At 40.3% G+C, this 16,796-nt stretch overlaps 1 protein-coding gene across 5 annotated transcripts in view; it reads left to right on the top strand.

Annotated features, from left to right (window-relative positions):
* The window catches only part of CD36 (CD36 molecule), a 73,822-nt gene extending 61,032 nt beyond the window's left edge, over positions 1-12,790 (top strand). For 4 of the 5 annotated variants that reach the window (XM_034765669.1, XM_034765680.1, XM_034765688.1 and 1 more), the window contains 7 exons: positions 304-373; positions 2,946-3,133; positions 3,952-4,070; positions 6,609-6,682; positions 9,639-9,693; positions 10,950-11,109; positions 12,174-12,196. In XM_034765669.1, coding sequence (XP_034621560.1) covers positions 304-373; positions 2,946-3,133; positions 3,952-4,070; positions 6,609-6,682; positions 9,639-9,693; positions 10,950-11,109; positions 12,174-12,196 — 689 coding nt within the window. Of the gene's footprint in view, positions 1-303; positions 374-2,945; positions 3,134-3,951; positions 4,071-6,608; positions 6,683-9,638; positions 9,694-10,949; positions 11,110-12,173 lie in introns of all 5 variants that reach the window. The other variant, XM_034765708.1, reaches the window with a different exon arrangement.
* Positions 12,791-16,796: the final 4,006 nt, after the last annotated feature.

Here is a 16,796-nt window from a genome sequence, read left to right as displayed (position 1 = left end):
CAAAAAGAAGAACAGGAGTACTTGTGGCACCTTAGAGACTAACAAATTTATTAGAGCATAAGCTTTCGTGGACTACAGCCCACTTCTTTGGATGCATATGGATATGCATCCGAAGAAGTGGGCTGTAGTCCACGAAAGCTTATGCTCTAATAAATTTGTTAGTCTCTAAGGTGCCACAAGTACTCCTGTTTTTCTTTTTGTCAGAAATGTATGGAAAAGACCATAGCTGAATGTGGCATTATCAATGATCTCATGTCATAAAAGTGGAATTACATTTAAGCTCTTATTTTATTTCATCCATAGATGGTGCATCATTTCCTCCTTTTGTAAAGAAGGACCGGATCCTGCGCTTCTTTTCCTCCGATATTTGCAGGTAGGACACTTGGAGAGATCCATATTGTGCACATATTCCTATGTGTGCTCACCAAAAATCATGTTCTTTGAAAAACTATTTAAGACAGCTGCTGAAACTGCTCTGCTTAGTCTTGGGTCATTGAAGCAACTCAATAAACAAACCTTTGGTTTTAACCATATGAATCTGCTGTGTTCATGATTGGCTACTTAAAGTCTGATTCTGTCACGCTTAGTTGTATGAGTAGTGAGTAGTTGCAATGCCTCTGAGTCTCTGATCCTCTGCACTGGTGTAATTCAGGATAATAGAATTACAGTGGTAGATGTGAGAGGAGACTCAGGCCCATTGAGTTCAAAGGGACTATTCACACAAGTAGTACTCAGTATTAGGTTTGCAGAACTTGGCCTATAGGGTGCATTTACACGACAAGCAGCAGCCATGGCAGTGAGTCTCAGAGCCTGGGTCTACAGACTTGGGCTAGTGCTAAAAATAGCAGTGTAGATACTTAGGCTCAGGCTGGAGCTCAGGCTCAGAAACCCACCACCCTCGGTGTCAGAGCCCAAGCTCCAGCTCAAAAGGTCTACACAGCTATTTTTAGCATCATAGCATGAGTCCTGTGAGCCCGTCTACAGACCCAAGCTCTGAGACTCACTGCCATTGGTTGCTGCTTGCTGTGTAGTCATTCCCTAAGGGTCTGTCTTCATTACCGGCCGGATCGGTGGGCAGCGATCGATCTAGCAGGGATTGATTTATCGTGTCTAGTCTAGACATGATAAATCGACCCCCGAGCGCTCTCACATCGACTCCTGTACTCCAGCTCGGCGAGAGGTGCAGGCAGAGTTGATGGGGGAGCAGCAGCAGTCAACTCACCGCGATGAAGACACCACGGTAAGTCGATCTATGTACGTTGACTTCAGCTACGTTATTCACATAGCTGAAGTTGCGTAACTTAGATCAATCCTCCCCCAGTGTAGACCAGGGCTAAGAATATAATTCACCCATGTGCATAGGGCTAGTGCGAGGTATTTAAACATTATTTTGCGGGCTTATGTGGAGCTTAACAGATGCACAGGTCATCTGTACAGGTGTGTATTTCACCATTCATAGCTAAATACACCAAACTGCTTTCTCTCAGAATATGATATATATTACCCCAAATATATAAATAATTAATAAAAAATAATAAATCTCCTTGCATTTTTTCTTTTCAGTCTGTCTTTTCTGTTTTGCCATACAATGTCCCTGACTACTTCAGAGGGATAATTACAAACACTGCTCAATAGATTTCAAGGAAACAGAAGTTTAATTCTTCCAGGTGACACATTTGCAGGCTCAACTTTGATTTTCAGTGCCGGGAATGAGCTTTTTCTTCTTTAAAATGCATCATTTATTTTAAAAGTTGCATTAAAAAGGATCAAGGTTTATAAATCAAATTCTTATCATGGAGCAGCTTGGACCCCAAAACTGAAATCTGCCAATCACAGCATGTACCTGGTGAAGAAGAGAGAAACTGTTTCTTCATTCAGGCTGTTGGACGCAGACAGACCTTGTCTGGTTCTTTGGTTCTCAGATCAAGTAATCATAGTTGCATCTTTCTAGTAGTACCACACTGGTCTCCCTAAATTCTGACCTAGTCTCAGCAGTCAGGGAAGGCAATGCTTGCCATAATATGGGACATGGCAACACTCAAAACACTGCTTTCTTCTAATGGCTTGTCTACACTAGAATGTTTTGCCACTTTAACTACATCAGTAACACCTTCCCCCACCCCCAAGTATGGATGCAGCTATATCAGTATAAAAGGGTTTATACCAGTATATCTTATTCCAGTTTGCCAAGTGAAATAAGTTATATGAGTGTAAGGCACCTTTATACTGGTAGATCTATGTCCACACTAGGGCATATACTGGTATCACTATATCATTAAAAGAAAACCACACCTCTGACATAGTAATACCATTAAAACTCTTCTAGTATATAGCCGGGAAGAAACCACTCTGAAAGACTTAAAACATTCCATCACCACAGGCGCTGTAGATCTGTGCCTGGGAAGGAGTTGTTTATACATTTACTCTTAACTGTATATTTTTGTCTATGTTTCTGTATTTTATATAATAGAATCATAGAACCACAGGGTTAGAAGAGACTGCAAAGGTCATCTAGTCTAATACCCTGCCAAGAGGCAGGATATGTTGTATCTAAACCATCCAAGGCAGCTGGCTATCCAGCCTCCTTTTGAAAACCTCCGGTGAAGGAGGTTCCGTGACTTCCCTTGGCAGTTTGTCGCATTGTCCTATTGTTCTTAGAGTTAGGAAGTTTTTCTTGAGATTTATAAAGTCACCACTGCCTGTGTCTCTTTTCTGGAAATGTCATGTACTCTTGTTCATGGTCTGGGCAGTTTCACAACTGCTAATCCAGGGCTAAGGGAGCCTGGAATCATCCGAGGAGCTGCCAAGGGCACTTTATCATTTAAAAAACGAGAAAGGTAGGACATCTCTATAATGCATCAGACATGAATGTGTATTAGCAACCAAAACACCTGTAAATACAGTATAAACTAGAGACAAATGATACATTTCTCTTTTATATTCAGATCTATCTATGGCATATTTGACAGTGAGCAGATTGTGAAGGAAATCCCCCTGTATCGTTTTTCAGTTCCTCGTGCAGCATTTGCATCTCCTCTTGAAACTCCAGAAAATAAATGCTTCTGCACAGAAACTGTTCTGTCAAAGAATTGCACAGCATCTGGAGCCCTGGACATTAGCGCCTGCAAAGAAGGTAGAGTAGTAAAATGTTACTAACCCAAACAAGCCACTTGGTCTGGGGGAAAGGATGGTTTTATGGTTAAGGTACTAGACTGTGAGTCAAGAGACTTGGATTCAATTCCTGACTCTGCCATAGATTTCCTGTGTGACCCTGGGCACATAATTTAATGTCTCTGAAACATCGATTCTTTAAACAGAGATTTGAATACTTCTTTACCTTCATGAGATGTTGTGAAGATAAATTTATGAATGCTTCAGAAATGCTCAGAGACTGTGGTGATGGGGCTATATATCTAGCTTTGATGGTAAAAATATGAGAGATGCATAAGGAAGAGAAAAAGAGATGGAACTTTTAATACCATTTACACATTCAGGGCTAAATTATCCCTTGTCTCTGTGGGGGGAAGAATAAAAGGAGCTTCATCCACTGCATAAAAGCTTTGGATACTCACAGTTCCTGTGTTCATGAGATCTCATATACATGGTGTGATAACTATATGTGCATATATAGGATAAGAGCAGCAGCTGTTTAACTCAGTGTAGTTCCACTGGAGTAAACTTACAACTGGGAATTTGGCCTATATGCTGTAATTTTAATAGCAATTAATTTTACTCATGCAAATTATCTACATACCAATAGGATTGTAGGCCCTATAGAATCTCTCTCTGCTTTAGGTTTAGCAAATCTTCATAATGAATGTGTATATTTGTGTGCATATCATAGATATTTATTTATATATAAATCAATAAAATGTCCTCAGGTGAGGTACTTCAATAAGAGGAACCACACTAAGACTTGACTTTCCAATTTTGCTTGTCTTTTTATAATAGGAAAACCAGTGTATATTACACTTCCCCATTTTCTGTATGCAAGTGAAGATGTGTCCGAGAATATTGAAGGATTGAGTGCAAATAAGGATGAACACGAGACCTTTTTAGATGTAGAGCCTGTAAGCCAACATTTATAGTATTTATTTCTTGATAACCATGTACAGTATTGCTTTGCAGTGTAGTTATAATACTGATTAATTTCAGATATAATTGGAGGAGCCCATATTTTGGTGTTTGGGTTTTGCAGAACCCCATCAAATCTTATTCTGACCTCCAAAGTTTGGTAGCTCACATAAAAGTGTTAATTTTGACTCATCCCTATAGTTGACAAATTGGGGTCAGTATGGGTTGGCAAAATCTCAGTCAGGTTTTGGTTTTTACAAAACTATGCAGAGAGTCCATTTTCTACGGATCATCAACATTCGGAGAAAATTGGTTCCAAGAGTCTGTTTTTGCACACTCTCATTGAAAAAGGGATACTTGAAGATGCTATAGGAATAAATTAAGTTACACAGATCATGCTTTTTAAACACTTGCTACTTGTCATTCTAAATTGCCAAATGGTCTTTCTTCCAGCACAAAATACAAACATTTCTCCACAATACTGTTCAACTTCTCAGTCTATATGAAACCAACTCAATTGTAAATCATAAACACATATGTAGAGCAGCCTAAGATCAGATGACCTTTTTAGGCAAACATATGCCATATGTAACACCACATCGTATGACAGTTTGGTGACCACAATCTTTGCTACAAATTATTGTGTCAAATACGATCATTGTCTTGTTCTGTGATCACTATTCTATGTATGTATAATGTACAGTGATGAAAGTGGCATCCATGTGGTCTTATAGTTATATGCCATACATCTGAGAATTTCATCCATGGTGGGTGAAAAATCTGTTGGGGCCACATTTTCAACTGATGTAAATCAGTGTAACTCCATTGAAGTCAATGAGATTATTCTACTTTACACCAGCTAAGGATCTGGCCCAAGATTGCGTTTAAGCCAAAGTTGTTCTATTCCTCTCTAAGTTATCCCCTACAGAGCTCATCTGTTTTTGCTGTGTTTTAAACATGTTTTGATTTTGTTGGTTTCATTAAGTAGTAAGTCTCATCTAAATTACAGTCACAGTTTAATTAAGTTGACCAAGTAATTGCAGTACAGCCTGTTCTGACCATAACAATGAAGCCTCCCGTTTATATGATTCCAGAGTGCATTTGATTGCCACACATTGCAACTGTGATAAATTCCTAAATAAACATTTTTTGTTGAACCTTTGATTTTAATCAGCTTCAATTTTCCCTCCACTTAGGTCCTAGTCCCGCAAAGCATGTGCTTAACTTTAAGCATGTGGAGCAGTCCCATTGAATTATTTCAATCCAGCTATTCACATGCTTCAAATTAAACACTTTTTATACTGGATTGGAGCCTGGCTGAATCATTCAAAAAACAAGTTAAAGTGGGGGAAAACTGAACAGGTGACACCGACATGTTTAACCTTTAAGATGAAGATTAAGATTAACCTATGTGTCTGAGAAAGTAGTTGTGAGTCTCAGTCATCTTCCTAAGGTACAGATGTCCACAAAAACGATCTCTGCAATTGGTATTAATTAGAGGTGGTCCAAAAATGGAAATTCCACCCCATGGAAAATCTGAGACTTCAAAATTTGGTTTGTTCTGAATCAGGATGGAAAGTTGAAATCTTGGTATTTTTCACAAAACAAAATATCTAGAAATATTTGGTTTTGACCTTATAAATTATAACATAATGTAATATAACAAATATTAAAATGCTGAAGTCTAAGTGAAATATTTAGACTAGAGCTGGTTGGGACTTTTCTGACAAAATGTTTTTTTTGGTTGGGACTGAAACTTTTCATGGCAATGTATCCATTTCTCAGGTTCAGGATGGGATTTCTGGGGAGCAAGTGTGAGACAAGAGTAGTCAATAGCTGGATGGTCAGTGCACTCCCCTAGGGTGTGGGATACCCAGCTTTAAGTCCTTTATACAAATCAGAGACGTGAACTTGGGTCTCCCACATCCATGGTGAGTGACCTGACTACAGGTCTATGGACTACCCTGGAGGCAAAGATCCTCTCTCTCTCTCTCTCTCTCTCTTGTTTGTTTGCTTTTTGTTTTTGGTGACAAAATTTGAGTGGTCTCATTTTCGTTTTGATGCGGAATGAGAGAAATTTAGAAAACTTAAATTTTCACGAAATGGAATTCTTGTTTTCTGGCCAGCCCTTGTTTTCACCTTATTGGAATGAAACATTTTGTCTTTATCGAAACAAAACATTTCAATTATTTCCTGCCAAAAATGTTGATGAAATTCTTGCAAAGTATTTTGAATTAATCAAATCAGCATTTTCTGATGGAAAATGGCTCTAATATTAATTTGCAACCTTGGTAGTCGTCTCAATAAAGACACAAGAACAGATTGGGCATGAAGAATGAAATGACCCTTTGACCCCTCAAAGTAATCCCAATGGTAAACAAGTTAATGAACAGTGTTAATTCAAATTTCTCTGATGTACCTATTCCAGACTTAAGCTTGTAGTGGCCACCATCACAAGCATTAATATCATTGTGGTTGCTTTATTTGTTTTGTTTTATTTTGTGTTTTCTCCTTTTCTACCTTTCTGGCTTTAGACCACTGGGTTTACATTACGATTTGCCAAAAAGCTGCAAATAAACTTACTGGTGAAGCCTGCACCAAAGATCGAGTAAGTGTTTTCTCTGTCTTTTGTTTCTAAAATACAGGTACAATATTTTGTTTGTTAGCCCTTTTGCAATTAGGGTGACTGGCTCTACAAAAATGCTTGGTAGAGTTTCAATAAATATAACCTAAATATTAAGTATACATTTCATAATGACAGTATTATGATAGTGTGTCTCAGTTCTGCAGTATGGCAGCTATGTGTTTATATTCCTAAACCAACCCATTGAAGATTCCCAGCATTGGGGAAATCCTCGGGTAGTAAAGGAATGAAGTAGTTCTATACAATTCACATCTCAGCAGTTGGCACAGGATACATGGTGAGGGTATCCTTACACCCTAGTGATCTCTGAGTGCTAGAATGTCCCTTGGGAATTGGTGGGGGTAGGGGGAGACAAGGAGTAGTTGAGGACCTGGGCCCACAATATTACTATTAATGAAAGCAGCAGTTAATACGTAATCTCAGTGGTCCGTGAGACTTCCGAAGAAGATTCACTTGGTGATTTCCCCTCCCTCCCGGGCTCTGAACTTAATCATTGATCAAGCCCAACAGTGAATATGATTTACTTTTATAATGATCATTTAATTATGTTACTGGAGACTTAGGGGTCTGTTCTGCAGGATGATACATACTTTGGCCCTGATCCTGCAAAAACACTTAAACATGTATGTGCAAATCTTTCAGCATGTGAATAGTCCCATTGATTTCAGTGAGGTTACTCAGGTACTTAAAGTTAATCACATGCTTAAGTGTTTTGCTGGATTAAGGCCTGAGTGCTCTGCAACTTGTAAGATCAAGTCCCTAATTCTTTTCCTACATTTCAGTATTTGCTATCACCCAAAAGGGAGCTTTTTGAAATAAAATATTAGAACACTTTCTAACAAGCTTGTAAGTCCATTGCAATCAGAAATAAATGTAAATATAAAAGGTGTGAAATTTTGTAAATAAAATCTTAAATATTTTCCAATTTGTGAAATTTAAAAATGCCAAACATTTCAACCTGCTCTGTAGCTCATAAAAAGCCCAAATATTTGTGAATGTCATGAAATGTTCCATTTTTAATTGAAACAATTTATTTATTTTTAAATGTCCTTCAGCTCCAACATTTGCAAGGAGAAGTCAAATTTCAGATTTCTTGGGAATGTCTGGCATGCACTAGGGGCCTGATCCAGTGCCCATTGAGGTCAATGGAAAGACTCTCATTGGCTGCAGTGGGCATTGTATCGGGACTTAGAGTCATGTTATGAATCTACAAACAATAAATGGGATGAAACGCAAAAGCAGAATTATATAATATATGGAGATTGTAAATAATATGATCATTCCAAAACTAGTGCCAATGAAAAAGATAACCGATACTGTACTGTGAGACGGTTGATACAGCACGTTACACAGGAGACACACACTGTGTTTTCTTCATTGTTTTATTTAATTTTAAAACAAAAGTCATTCTGACTGAAAACTGTATTGAAAAAAATATATGAATGCACTAGTCTTGGAATGATCCCATTATTGTGCATGCATATATATAAATATTTGGGCGAGGTGATGGTGATGGCTTTCCCGTCAGACAAAATGTTTTCTTATCGCAAAATATGATGAAAAACTGAAATCTCAAACATTTTTGCAAAACAAAAATCCGAAATATTTTTTCATTTGGGTCAACCAAAATGGTTTGCTTCAGTAATTTTGAAAAATTTCATTTCAGTGTCAACCTTTTTTCCTTTTTCTTTACCTTTATTTTAAATTTAATAAAATTTAGAAATAAGAAGTTATTTGAAATCCCCAAATGGAAGCTTTCTGGTTCCATATTGTCAAAATAGGATGTTTTGATAATCTCAGTATTTTTTTACCAATTTTTTTTTGAGTCAGTGGTTTTGTTGAATTTGTCACTGTTTAACAAATAGTTTCACTTTCAACAAATATGTATTTTTTGACAAAAATGATGTGTTGAAAAGTTCCCAATCAGTGCTAATAAATACACACACACCTACATATGTGTACTTAATATTTTGAAAGAGATTATTGGTTCCATTCATGGTCCCTATTTTAAGTATAAAGTATATTTTTCAAGCTCTTTCAAAATGGAAACAACCTTTTAAATCTATCCACTGTATGTACACATGAATATTATCATAATTATTATTTATATGTAGTAGCACCTACAGGCTTCAATCAGGGATCAAAACCTTATTGCACCTTAGGTACTATACATGCATTTAATTTAGAATACAATCAAAGAGCCACCTCCGACTCCACAAGAGATTTTAATCTAACTATATGATGAAAGGCAACAGACAGATTTGAAAAACAGGTTTGGGAAGGGCAAGTGGAAGAGAAACAATTATGTAATAAACATATAGATGATCATACATAAATTATCTATCTATCTATCTATCTATCTATCTACTTTCTCATACCCAGAGTACTAGATGAAGGATGGTATGCATAACAGCTGTAGTCATAGGTGCCCACTCCGTGGGTGCTCCGGGGCGGGAGCACCCACAGAAAAAAAAATAGTGGGAGTTCAGCGTCCACTAGCCGCAGCTGTTTAGTGGCTTGGGGAGAGGATTGGGGAAGGGCAGAGACCAGCAAGTGGCAGGTGGGTGGGGCTTCAGGGAGCGGGAGGAGTGGGGCAGGAGGGGGTGGAGCGAAGGCAGAGTCTTGGGGGAAGAGTTGGAGTAGGGGTGGGCCTTGGGGCGGAGTGGGGGTGAAGCACCCCCAGGGGAAAAGTAAAAGTTGGTGCCTACGGCTGAAGTTACTTATAGACTTTCTACAGAGCAATGCACTAGTTTGAATTTACTGGAGGTTTGCCACCTGAACACATACAAATCATACTTCCTGTCAATTTCAGCAAAGAGGTACAGGGGTATGAGAAATTGATAGATGGAAATTGTGACTATGCAATGTGCAGATAGTGTGTTGTGGTTGTTTCAATTTTTTATTTCACTATTTGTTGCAGTGCTTTATCAAAACTTACAAAATCCTATATCTTTCCTGTTCTTTGGCTGAACGAGGTTAGTATGTTTTCAGTCTATTAAATCATTCTAATTATTTCATCTTTATTAGAAATAATCTGGGCGATTTACCAAAAAATAGTCCAGAGCCAAAATTTTCAGTCTTGTTTGCTTGAAATTAGGCACCTATAGCTAGAGCCACCAAAGCAGTTAGACATCTAATGTCCACCTTAGGTGCCTAAATCCAACAGGAGGGGTCACTGAGATCCTGAAAACCCCCATTCAGCTGCTTCCGAACACTGTAAACACCTAAAGTCATTAGCTGCCTAAGTTTCTTCCAGTGAGCATGAGCACAGCGACCTCAGTCTAGGGCCTCAGGCTCTTACCTCAGACCTGAGTCTCAGCAGCTTCATCAAACTAGATGTTAATCAACCTGTCTCGCCAGTGGGGCCCAATCCAGCAGGCATTTTGAGCGCAAGCCTCCAGCCTCACAAAACAGCTGGAGGAGGTGATGGAGGTTGTGGTTAAGGCATTCTCCTGAGATGGGGAGACCATTCTCCCCAAATCCCTTCTCCACATCAGGCAGAGAGAAGACCTGAACTCAAGTTTCCCACATCCTTGATGAGCGCTCTGATCCCTGGGCTAAAACTTGTTTGCAAGTCAAAAGTTAGGCTTATGCACTTTACTCCAGGAGAGGGCACACAGCTGAGAATCCCAGTCGGTGACAGGCTCCTCCCTCTCCCCTAGACTTAGGTGCCTAAGATCCATAGGGGGAGGGGCTTAAGAGCCACTCCTCTCCTTGGTATTTCCCTGCTCAGCAAGCTGACTTTTGCAGATCCCATTTTAGGTGTGTATCCCTCCATAGGCACTGTGTAGGGAGCCTGGGCACCTAACTCAGGGCTGTGGATTCCACTGGGTGGCAGGGCAACAGTTAGGCATTGCAATGCTGAACATTGCAAAGCCCAAGTCCCTTTGTGGATATAGCCCTTAGATCCATGTATATGATAATGTAACCCTTCTGCCAGGCCAAGTTGATAGCAGCAAGGGCCGGGTNCTGGGGATCCCACACCAGCCAAAGTAACCACTTTGAGTTGCTGTTGTTTCCTGCCAGGCGAGTGGGTGTGCCTATGCAAACAAGATCAGCCCCTGGAGTTCTTTTCCACACTCGCCATAATTCACCACCAGATGTCAGGGTAGAACTCATCCTGACTCTGCTTACAATAACATTATATGCAATCACATTGTCTATAACATGTATATGTTCCATGAGAAAGGACTTGCATACTTCAGCTGTAAATGCTCTTGCACTCTTTCAGACGGCGATCATTGATGATGAGAAAGCAGCAATGTTCAGATCAAAAGTGATCTCTCCAATCAAGCTGCTGCACTTGCTGCAGGTGGTGCTGATCATAGTCGGCAGCATGATGGCCCTTGTGTTCACAGCCTCATATTCCATATGCAGATCGAATAAATTAAGTAAGTAGATCTCTGGTGCTGCTTGCGCAGCCCGCCATAGGAGCTTCACTAGAGTAATGACTTTAGCCTAGGATTGCCAATTTTGTTTGGATAGAGGTTTCATCACATGACATTATCTTTAATGAAAGTTAATTTTTAATTCCTGGAGACTCCAGGACAACCCTACAGGATTGGCAGCCCTACGGTTCCAGCCCCAAGAATTATTCTAAATTCCAATCAACCTCAACACTTATTCTTTCAGTTTAGAGTTCTGGTTTTTCCTTTTGTAAAGGTCCAGCATTTTTCAGTTGACATTTACAAATTCTGTTCCTAGCCCTATTCAACCAAGGTGCTATTGACAGATTGAAATTCATGCAAGATAAGACTTTGGGAATTGGGTGACTCCAAGAGTGATGTCTTGTTTTCAATGAGTCAATGGGGCTTCTGTGATCTGAAAAAAAAAAAAAAAAACATATGTGTTGTCCAGAGCTATTCCACAGATCAGAATGGCCTCCTTGGCTGCTCCACTGTCCATCTATCTGGTAGAATGTTAGGTGAAGCCACATAGTTACAGATGCACATGATCTCCTAGTAGCAAGTCCCTGCTGGAACCCCCAAACCTCCAGTGCACTGCAGTGCAGGCCCCCTCTGTAAGCAGAGTGCTCAGGATACATGGATCTCTTCCATAGGGTTCCCAATTCTCCCTGATCACCATTCTGCATCAGAACCACACCAGTTTCTCTGGGTCTTGGCCCTCTGTAGCCACGGAGAATAGGACTGGACATGGTCCTATAATGCAGAAAGAGGTACAGCAGAGTAGTCCAAATAATCGCGGTGGATTTGTTATAAGAGTTTAGATGGGGATTTTTGGGTGATTTGAAGGAAACGAGGGAGTGTATAACATCAACTTCTATCAATAATATCAGAGTACAAATATCATATCACAGAGCAGTGGATCCCATAATATAAAACAGGAGGTTTTCAGTTCCCACAATACACTTTTCTCTCAGGTCAAATGGGCTAGCCATTTTGTAGGAAGAGTGTATACCACATGATTAATTAACTTTTGACTTTTTCCATTATAGATAACAAAAGAGATTACATGTAGGCAATAGTTACTTCGAATTTCAAACAAGGAGTTTGTAAAATTCAGTGGCAAAAGAATCTGGTCTTACGATATCGTATATACACATAAACAGGCTATGGAATGAATGTGCCTTTCCTTTCTGTGAAGAACGTACAGAATCCAGCTTCTCAACCAGCAACGCCTGATCTTTCAAAAAGCGCATTTTTACAACCTCATTGAAGAGGCCACAACAATATCATATTCTAAAACCACTATCATGGTACAAACCTCTAATACAAATAGCATATTAGCAGGTGAAAACTGAAATCCAATTTGGAATCCAATCCACTTTCTGCCATTTATAGAACTTGCTTGTTTGCTTCTCTTGGGACTGTGAGAATAGGAGTAAAAGCCAGTTGCTGATGTTCTGGTTCTAAGTATGTGGGATGGTGACCTCATCAAGCTCATGCAGTGCCCTAGAAGTTATTTTTCCCCATTCCTTCAAGCAATGGAAGTTGCTGCAGTAGAACTGCTCTCCTGTCTTCAGAGATGTGAATTTTAATGACTATAAAGTTTATTATGTAAAGTGTTAACCATAATATCTGAATGTCAATAAAGGGTTTCTGAAAAGCTTTATTTTAAACTATGCATGTACAGACATGAACAAAATACATGCATGAATGCTAACAGTGGCTGATCCATAGCCACAAACTGCTTCCTTTCTAAACATTTGTGCAGCAGTCCCATCCCTGTCCTTGGTCCGCTGTGCTCTCCTTCACTCTTTTCACCTTAACTGCTGCTTCTCTTTCTGGCACTTCCTTGGCCAATAGCTTGGCCCCTACCAAATTCATGGCTGTGAAAAATCACCCTATACTATACAGATTTCACGGGGGAGATCAGCATTTCTCAAACAGGGGGTCCCAACCCAAAAGGGGGTTGCGGGGTGGGCAGGGGTCTCAAGGTTATTGTCGGGAGTTTGTAGTATTGCCACCCTTACTTCTGTGCTGCCTTCAGAGTTGGGTGGCCGGAGAGTGGTGGCTGCTACCTGGGCACCCAGCTCTGAAGGCAGTGCCGCCGCCAGCAGCAGCGCAGAAGTAAGGGTGGCAATACCATGACCCTCCTACAATAACCTTGCGACCCCACTGCAGCCCCTTTTTGGGACAAGACCCCTACAGTTTCAACAAGGTGAAATTTCAGATTTAAATGTCTCAAAATCAAGAAATTTATTATTTTTTAAATCCTATGACTGGGAAATTGACCAAAATGGACCATGAATTTGGTAGGGCCCTACCGATAGCATTTCCCCCTACAAAATAAATTCTACTTCTCTCAGTCCCTTCTGTCAAGTTCTGCTTTCATGTCCTCTACCACCAGCTTAATACTTAGGGGATAAAGGGACTCTTGCTTCTTCTCAAATTTCCCCCAAAAAAGAGCAGCAGATTCCAGGCCTGCTTCATCTCCCCCACAGGCAGGAGCGGATTCTAGAGAAGACTGGCAGACCCGCTAGCATTACCATGATCCATTGGCTTTGGTAGAGTATCAGGCAGTCCCACTCTCCAGATGTAGAAAGGAAGAAGGTGTCCACAAGCACATTCCCTTTCAGCTTGTACATGCACAAACTGCTGTTTAACAGGAAAATTCAACCTAGGTGCTGATCCTGTAGTCACTGAAGTCAAGGCAGGCTGTTGGATTGTCTTCAGTGGATGTGGATCAGGTGTCTGGCGAGCTCCCTACAACTCACTGTGACATCAACAGGTCAAATCCTGAGAGACACTGAGCACTTGGAATTTTCATTCCCTCACTGGATTCAATGAGAGCTGCGTGAGTGCTCAGCATTTCTCAGGACTTGGCTGATTTGTCCTCCAAGGTGAACTGCAAAGGAAAAATAAATCCTGAGGGCATATTCACAGAAATACAGCCTAAAATGTTTAACAGCGTGGCCTGGCATGCTGAAACATTGCTCACAACTGGTGGTGGGAAGGGAAAGAAATTGATTGAAATGCTATTCTATGTTTGCAGAACATTGTGCTTGGATTAAAACATTTAGCTCCCACTGAAGTCAGCAAAAACTGACCAGGTACATTGAAGGGTACAAGCTGACCCTTTGTACCATGACCCTTTGTAACAGGTGTGCAATAAGCTGTCAATTCTAACTTTACTTTAGCATTTGTCCAAAACTGCAGTAAGAGCTGTATACATACAATACTATTCTTCTTTCCTTTGAGTTTAGCATATGTTGATATTGATATATAATATATTAAACACTTGGAGGTCTTTTTTTGTCAGTATCCCAGAGTCAGAGCCATGTGGCTAGATAAAAACAAGCCCACTAATGAAATACCAAGAAAAGCACTCAGTGTGCATTGGTAACTACAGTAAACATTATAACCACAAGGAATTAGAGCTGGTGGAATTATTAACTTCTAATGGTGGACTAGATCCTCAGATGCTGTAAACTGACGTAGGTCCATTGAAGTCAATAGAGGCAAATGGCTTTACAGCAAAGGAGGCTCTGTCCCAGTGATTCTTGAACAATTTAGCTCTGTTCCTCTTTGCTAAACATTTGCATCCTGATCCTGATTGCTGGTAACATATTGCTATGTGTAAGTTCTTCCTGAATAGGTTTTGTAAGCAAACTGCAGCCCATGTGTTTCTCATAAGCTGTTTACGCTGAGTCTGTTCTCCACTGCTTTGTACCTTGTGTACTCGTTTAACTCTGGGCGAAATTATTGGAAAGAGGCTGCCCTGACAGATCTTGAGCTATGGCCAGGGAGCGTTTCCAGACGCTCAGGATGGGGAAGCAGGGAACAAAGATGCCTTTAAGCTACTTTCACATCTCCTGATCCTGGAGCAGTCTGTGTATTGGTTGGGTCCTACACACAAAGTTAACTTGCACTAGTTGCTAACAACCCTAAGGAGCTGTTCTGACAGCAAAGGATTGCTGAGGTCCAGGGACTCCATTATCATACTTCCTTTCCCCCCACATTGAATGCTACACTACTTTCTTTGGGTTAGTCATTGTGACAGAATGGCCCTAGGGACAGTTGGATGTCCTAAACTGCTCTAATTTACAATAGAGACTGGCCAAGCACCAGGGCAGGATCATGGGGGCATAAAGGTTGCTTGAAGCCAATAAGATACTTTTACCCCTTCTCCTCTTGAGCTGAACCAAGCACAGCTCTACCATAGCTCATGCTATGACCCCAAGTCCCACACAAATAGTCTTTTTGTGCCAGAGTCTAAGGGTGAAATTCCAGCCCCTTTGAAGTCATTGGCAAAACTCCCGTTGACTTCAATAGGGTAAGGATTTCGCCCTAAAATTTTGGCTTGATGTCTGTTGCCAGCAAGTCAAATTTTCCTGGCTTAGTGTCTGTTGCAGCTGTGGTCCAGAATGCCATCCCATGATTTAAAATCTTAGGGCCCAATCCTACATAGACATAAGTAGCTTTAGTCCCATTGGTCTCAATGCAAGATTGAGACGTTAGGCAATATTCACCATCTAGCCTGCACTTGGAGTATGATCAGCAGTTATTTTGCTCAGGGCACTGTTTACAGAGATTCTAAATTGATGTACTGAAAACAATAAGTTAATTATATGTTTGTACTTGAGTTACCGATAAGCTCTCCGTTTCTCCTTGTTAAGCCACATACTGAATATGCATTTATGACAAATGTTTCCAAGCCTTACAAGTGGAAAATAAAGCTCACCATGTAATGAACACCCTCTTTCTGAAATTCATGCCTGGAGTTATACATTAATACAGAAAGGAGATATGGTTGAGGCTTATTTCAAGATGGATAGAATTTATTTAGTGTGTACAAGTGCATTTCACTCTCATATGACTACAGTACTTACCATGCCATAAATACTGCTTGCATTCAGTTTTTATAATATACATTATAGCATGGGTGGAGTGTAAGATGCATTACCTAAGAAGCAGCCCCAGGAGCCATTGTACCTCAGAGACACCCCTTCCTGCTTCCCTCTGGACCGGCAGGAGTAATAATTTGTAGCTAGCCTATACCAGCAACAAATTACAACATCCCTCTTCTGGCCCAACTGCACAGACTGGCTGTGTTGGAAAGCGGAGCCTTGGATTCACCCATTTCACCATGTTTCTTGCTCATCTGCTTAACTCCTTAATTACTCCTGGCTTGGGTATCTCAGACATGCTTATTCCCAGCACAGGTGTGTCATCTGAGTCACAGTCTAGCTCATGAGTTCAAACTACATTTATTCTTTCAAATCCTTCCTTAAAGCTTTTCCAAACAACCCTACCGATGTCAGTTCACCTAAATTAGATGTGCTGTTACACCCCACTAAAAACAAACGGCAAGCTCTTAGACATCTAGGGCGATTTGAATGATTTTGTCTGGCCATTTAGACTGGAGTGGGGAGAGGGACTGTACTTTATACGTGGCTGAGAACACTGTCAGCATTTAATAAACAATAAATAATAGTACATGTATTTTTGTATTGCTTTGATGGAGTAACCAAAAGACACATAAACAAATTACCCATTTAACCTAATTCAAGCCACATTTCTGATTAGGTATAATGTTTGTTCTCCCCTCTCTTCTCTCATGTAATCTAAATGAGCACCAGATTTCTCTGCTACTTCTGTGTAGAATTTTCAGTAGC

The sequence above is a fragment of the Trachemys scripta genome, chromosome 1, assembly GCF_013100865.1.
Source record: "Trachemys scripta elegans isolate TJP31775 chromosome 1, CAS_Tse_1.0, whole genome shotgun sequence".
NCBI classification, from domain to species: domain Eukaryota; kingdom Metazoa; phylum Chordata; order Testudines; family Emydidae; genus Trachemys; species Trachemys scripta.
The sequence above is the reverse complement of the archived record's forward strand: the minus strand, read 5'-3'. Positions and strand labels throughout refer to the sequence as shown.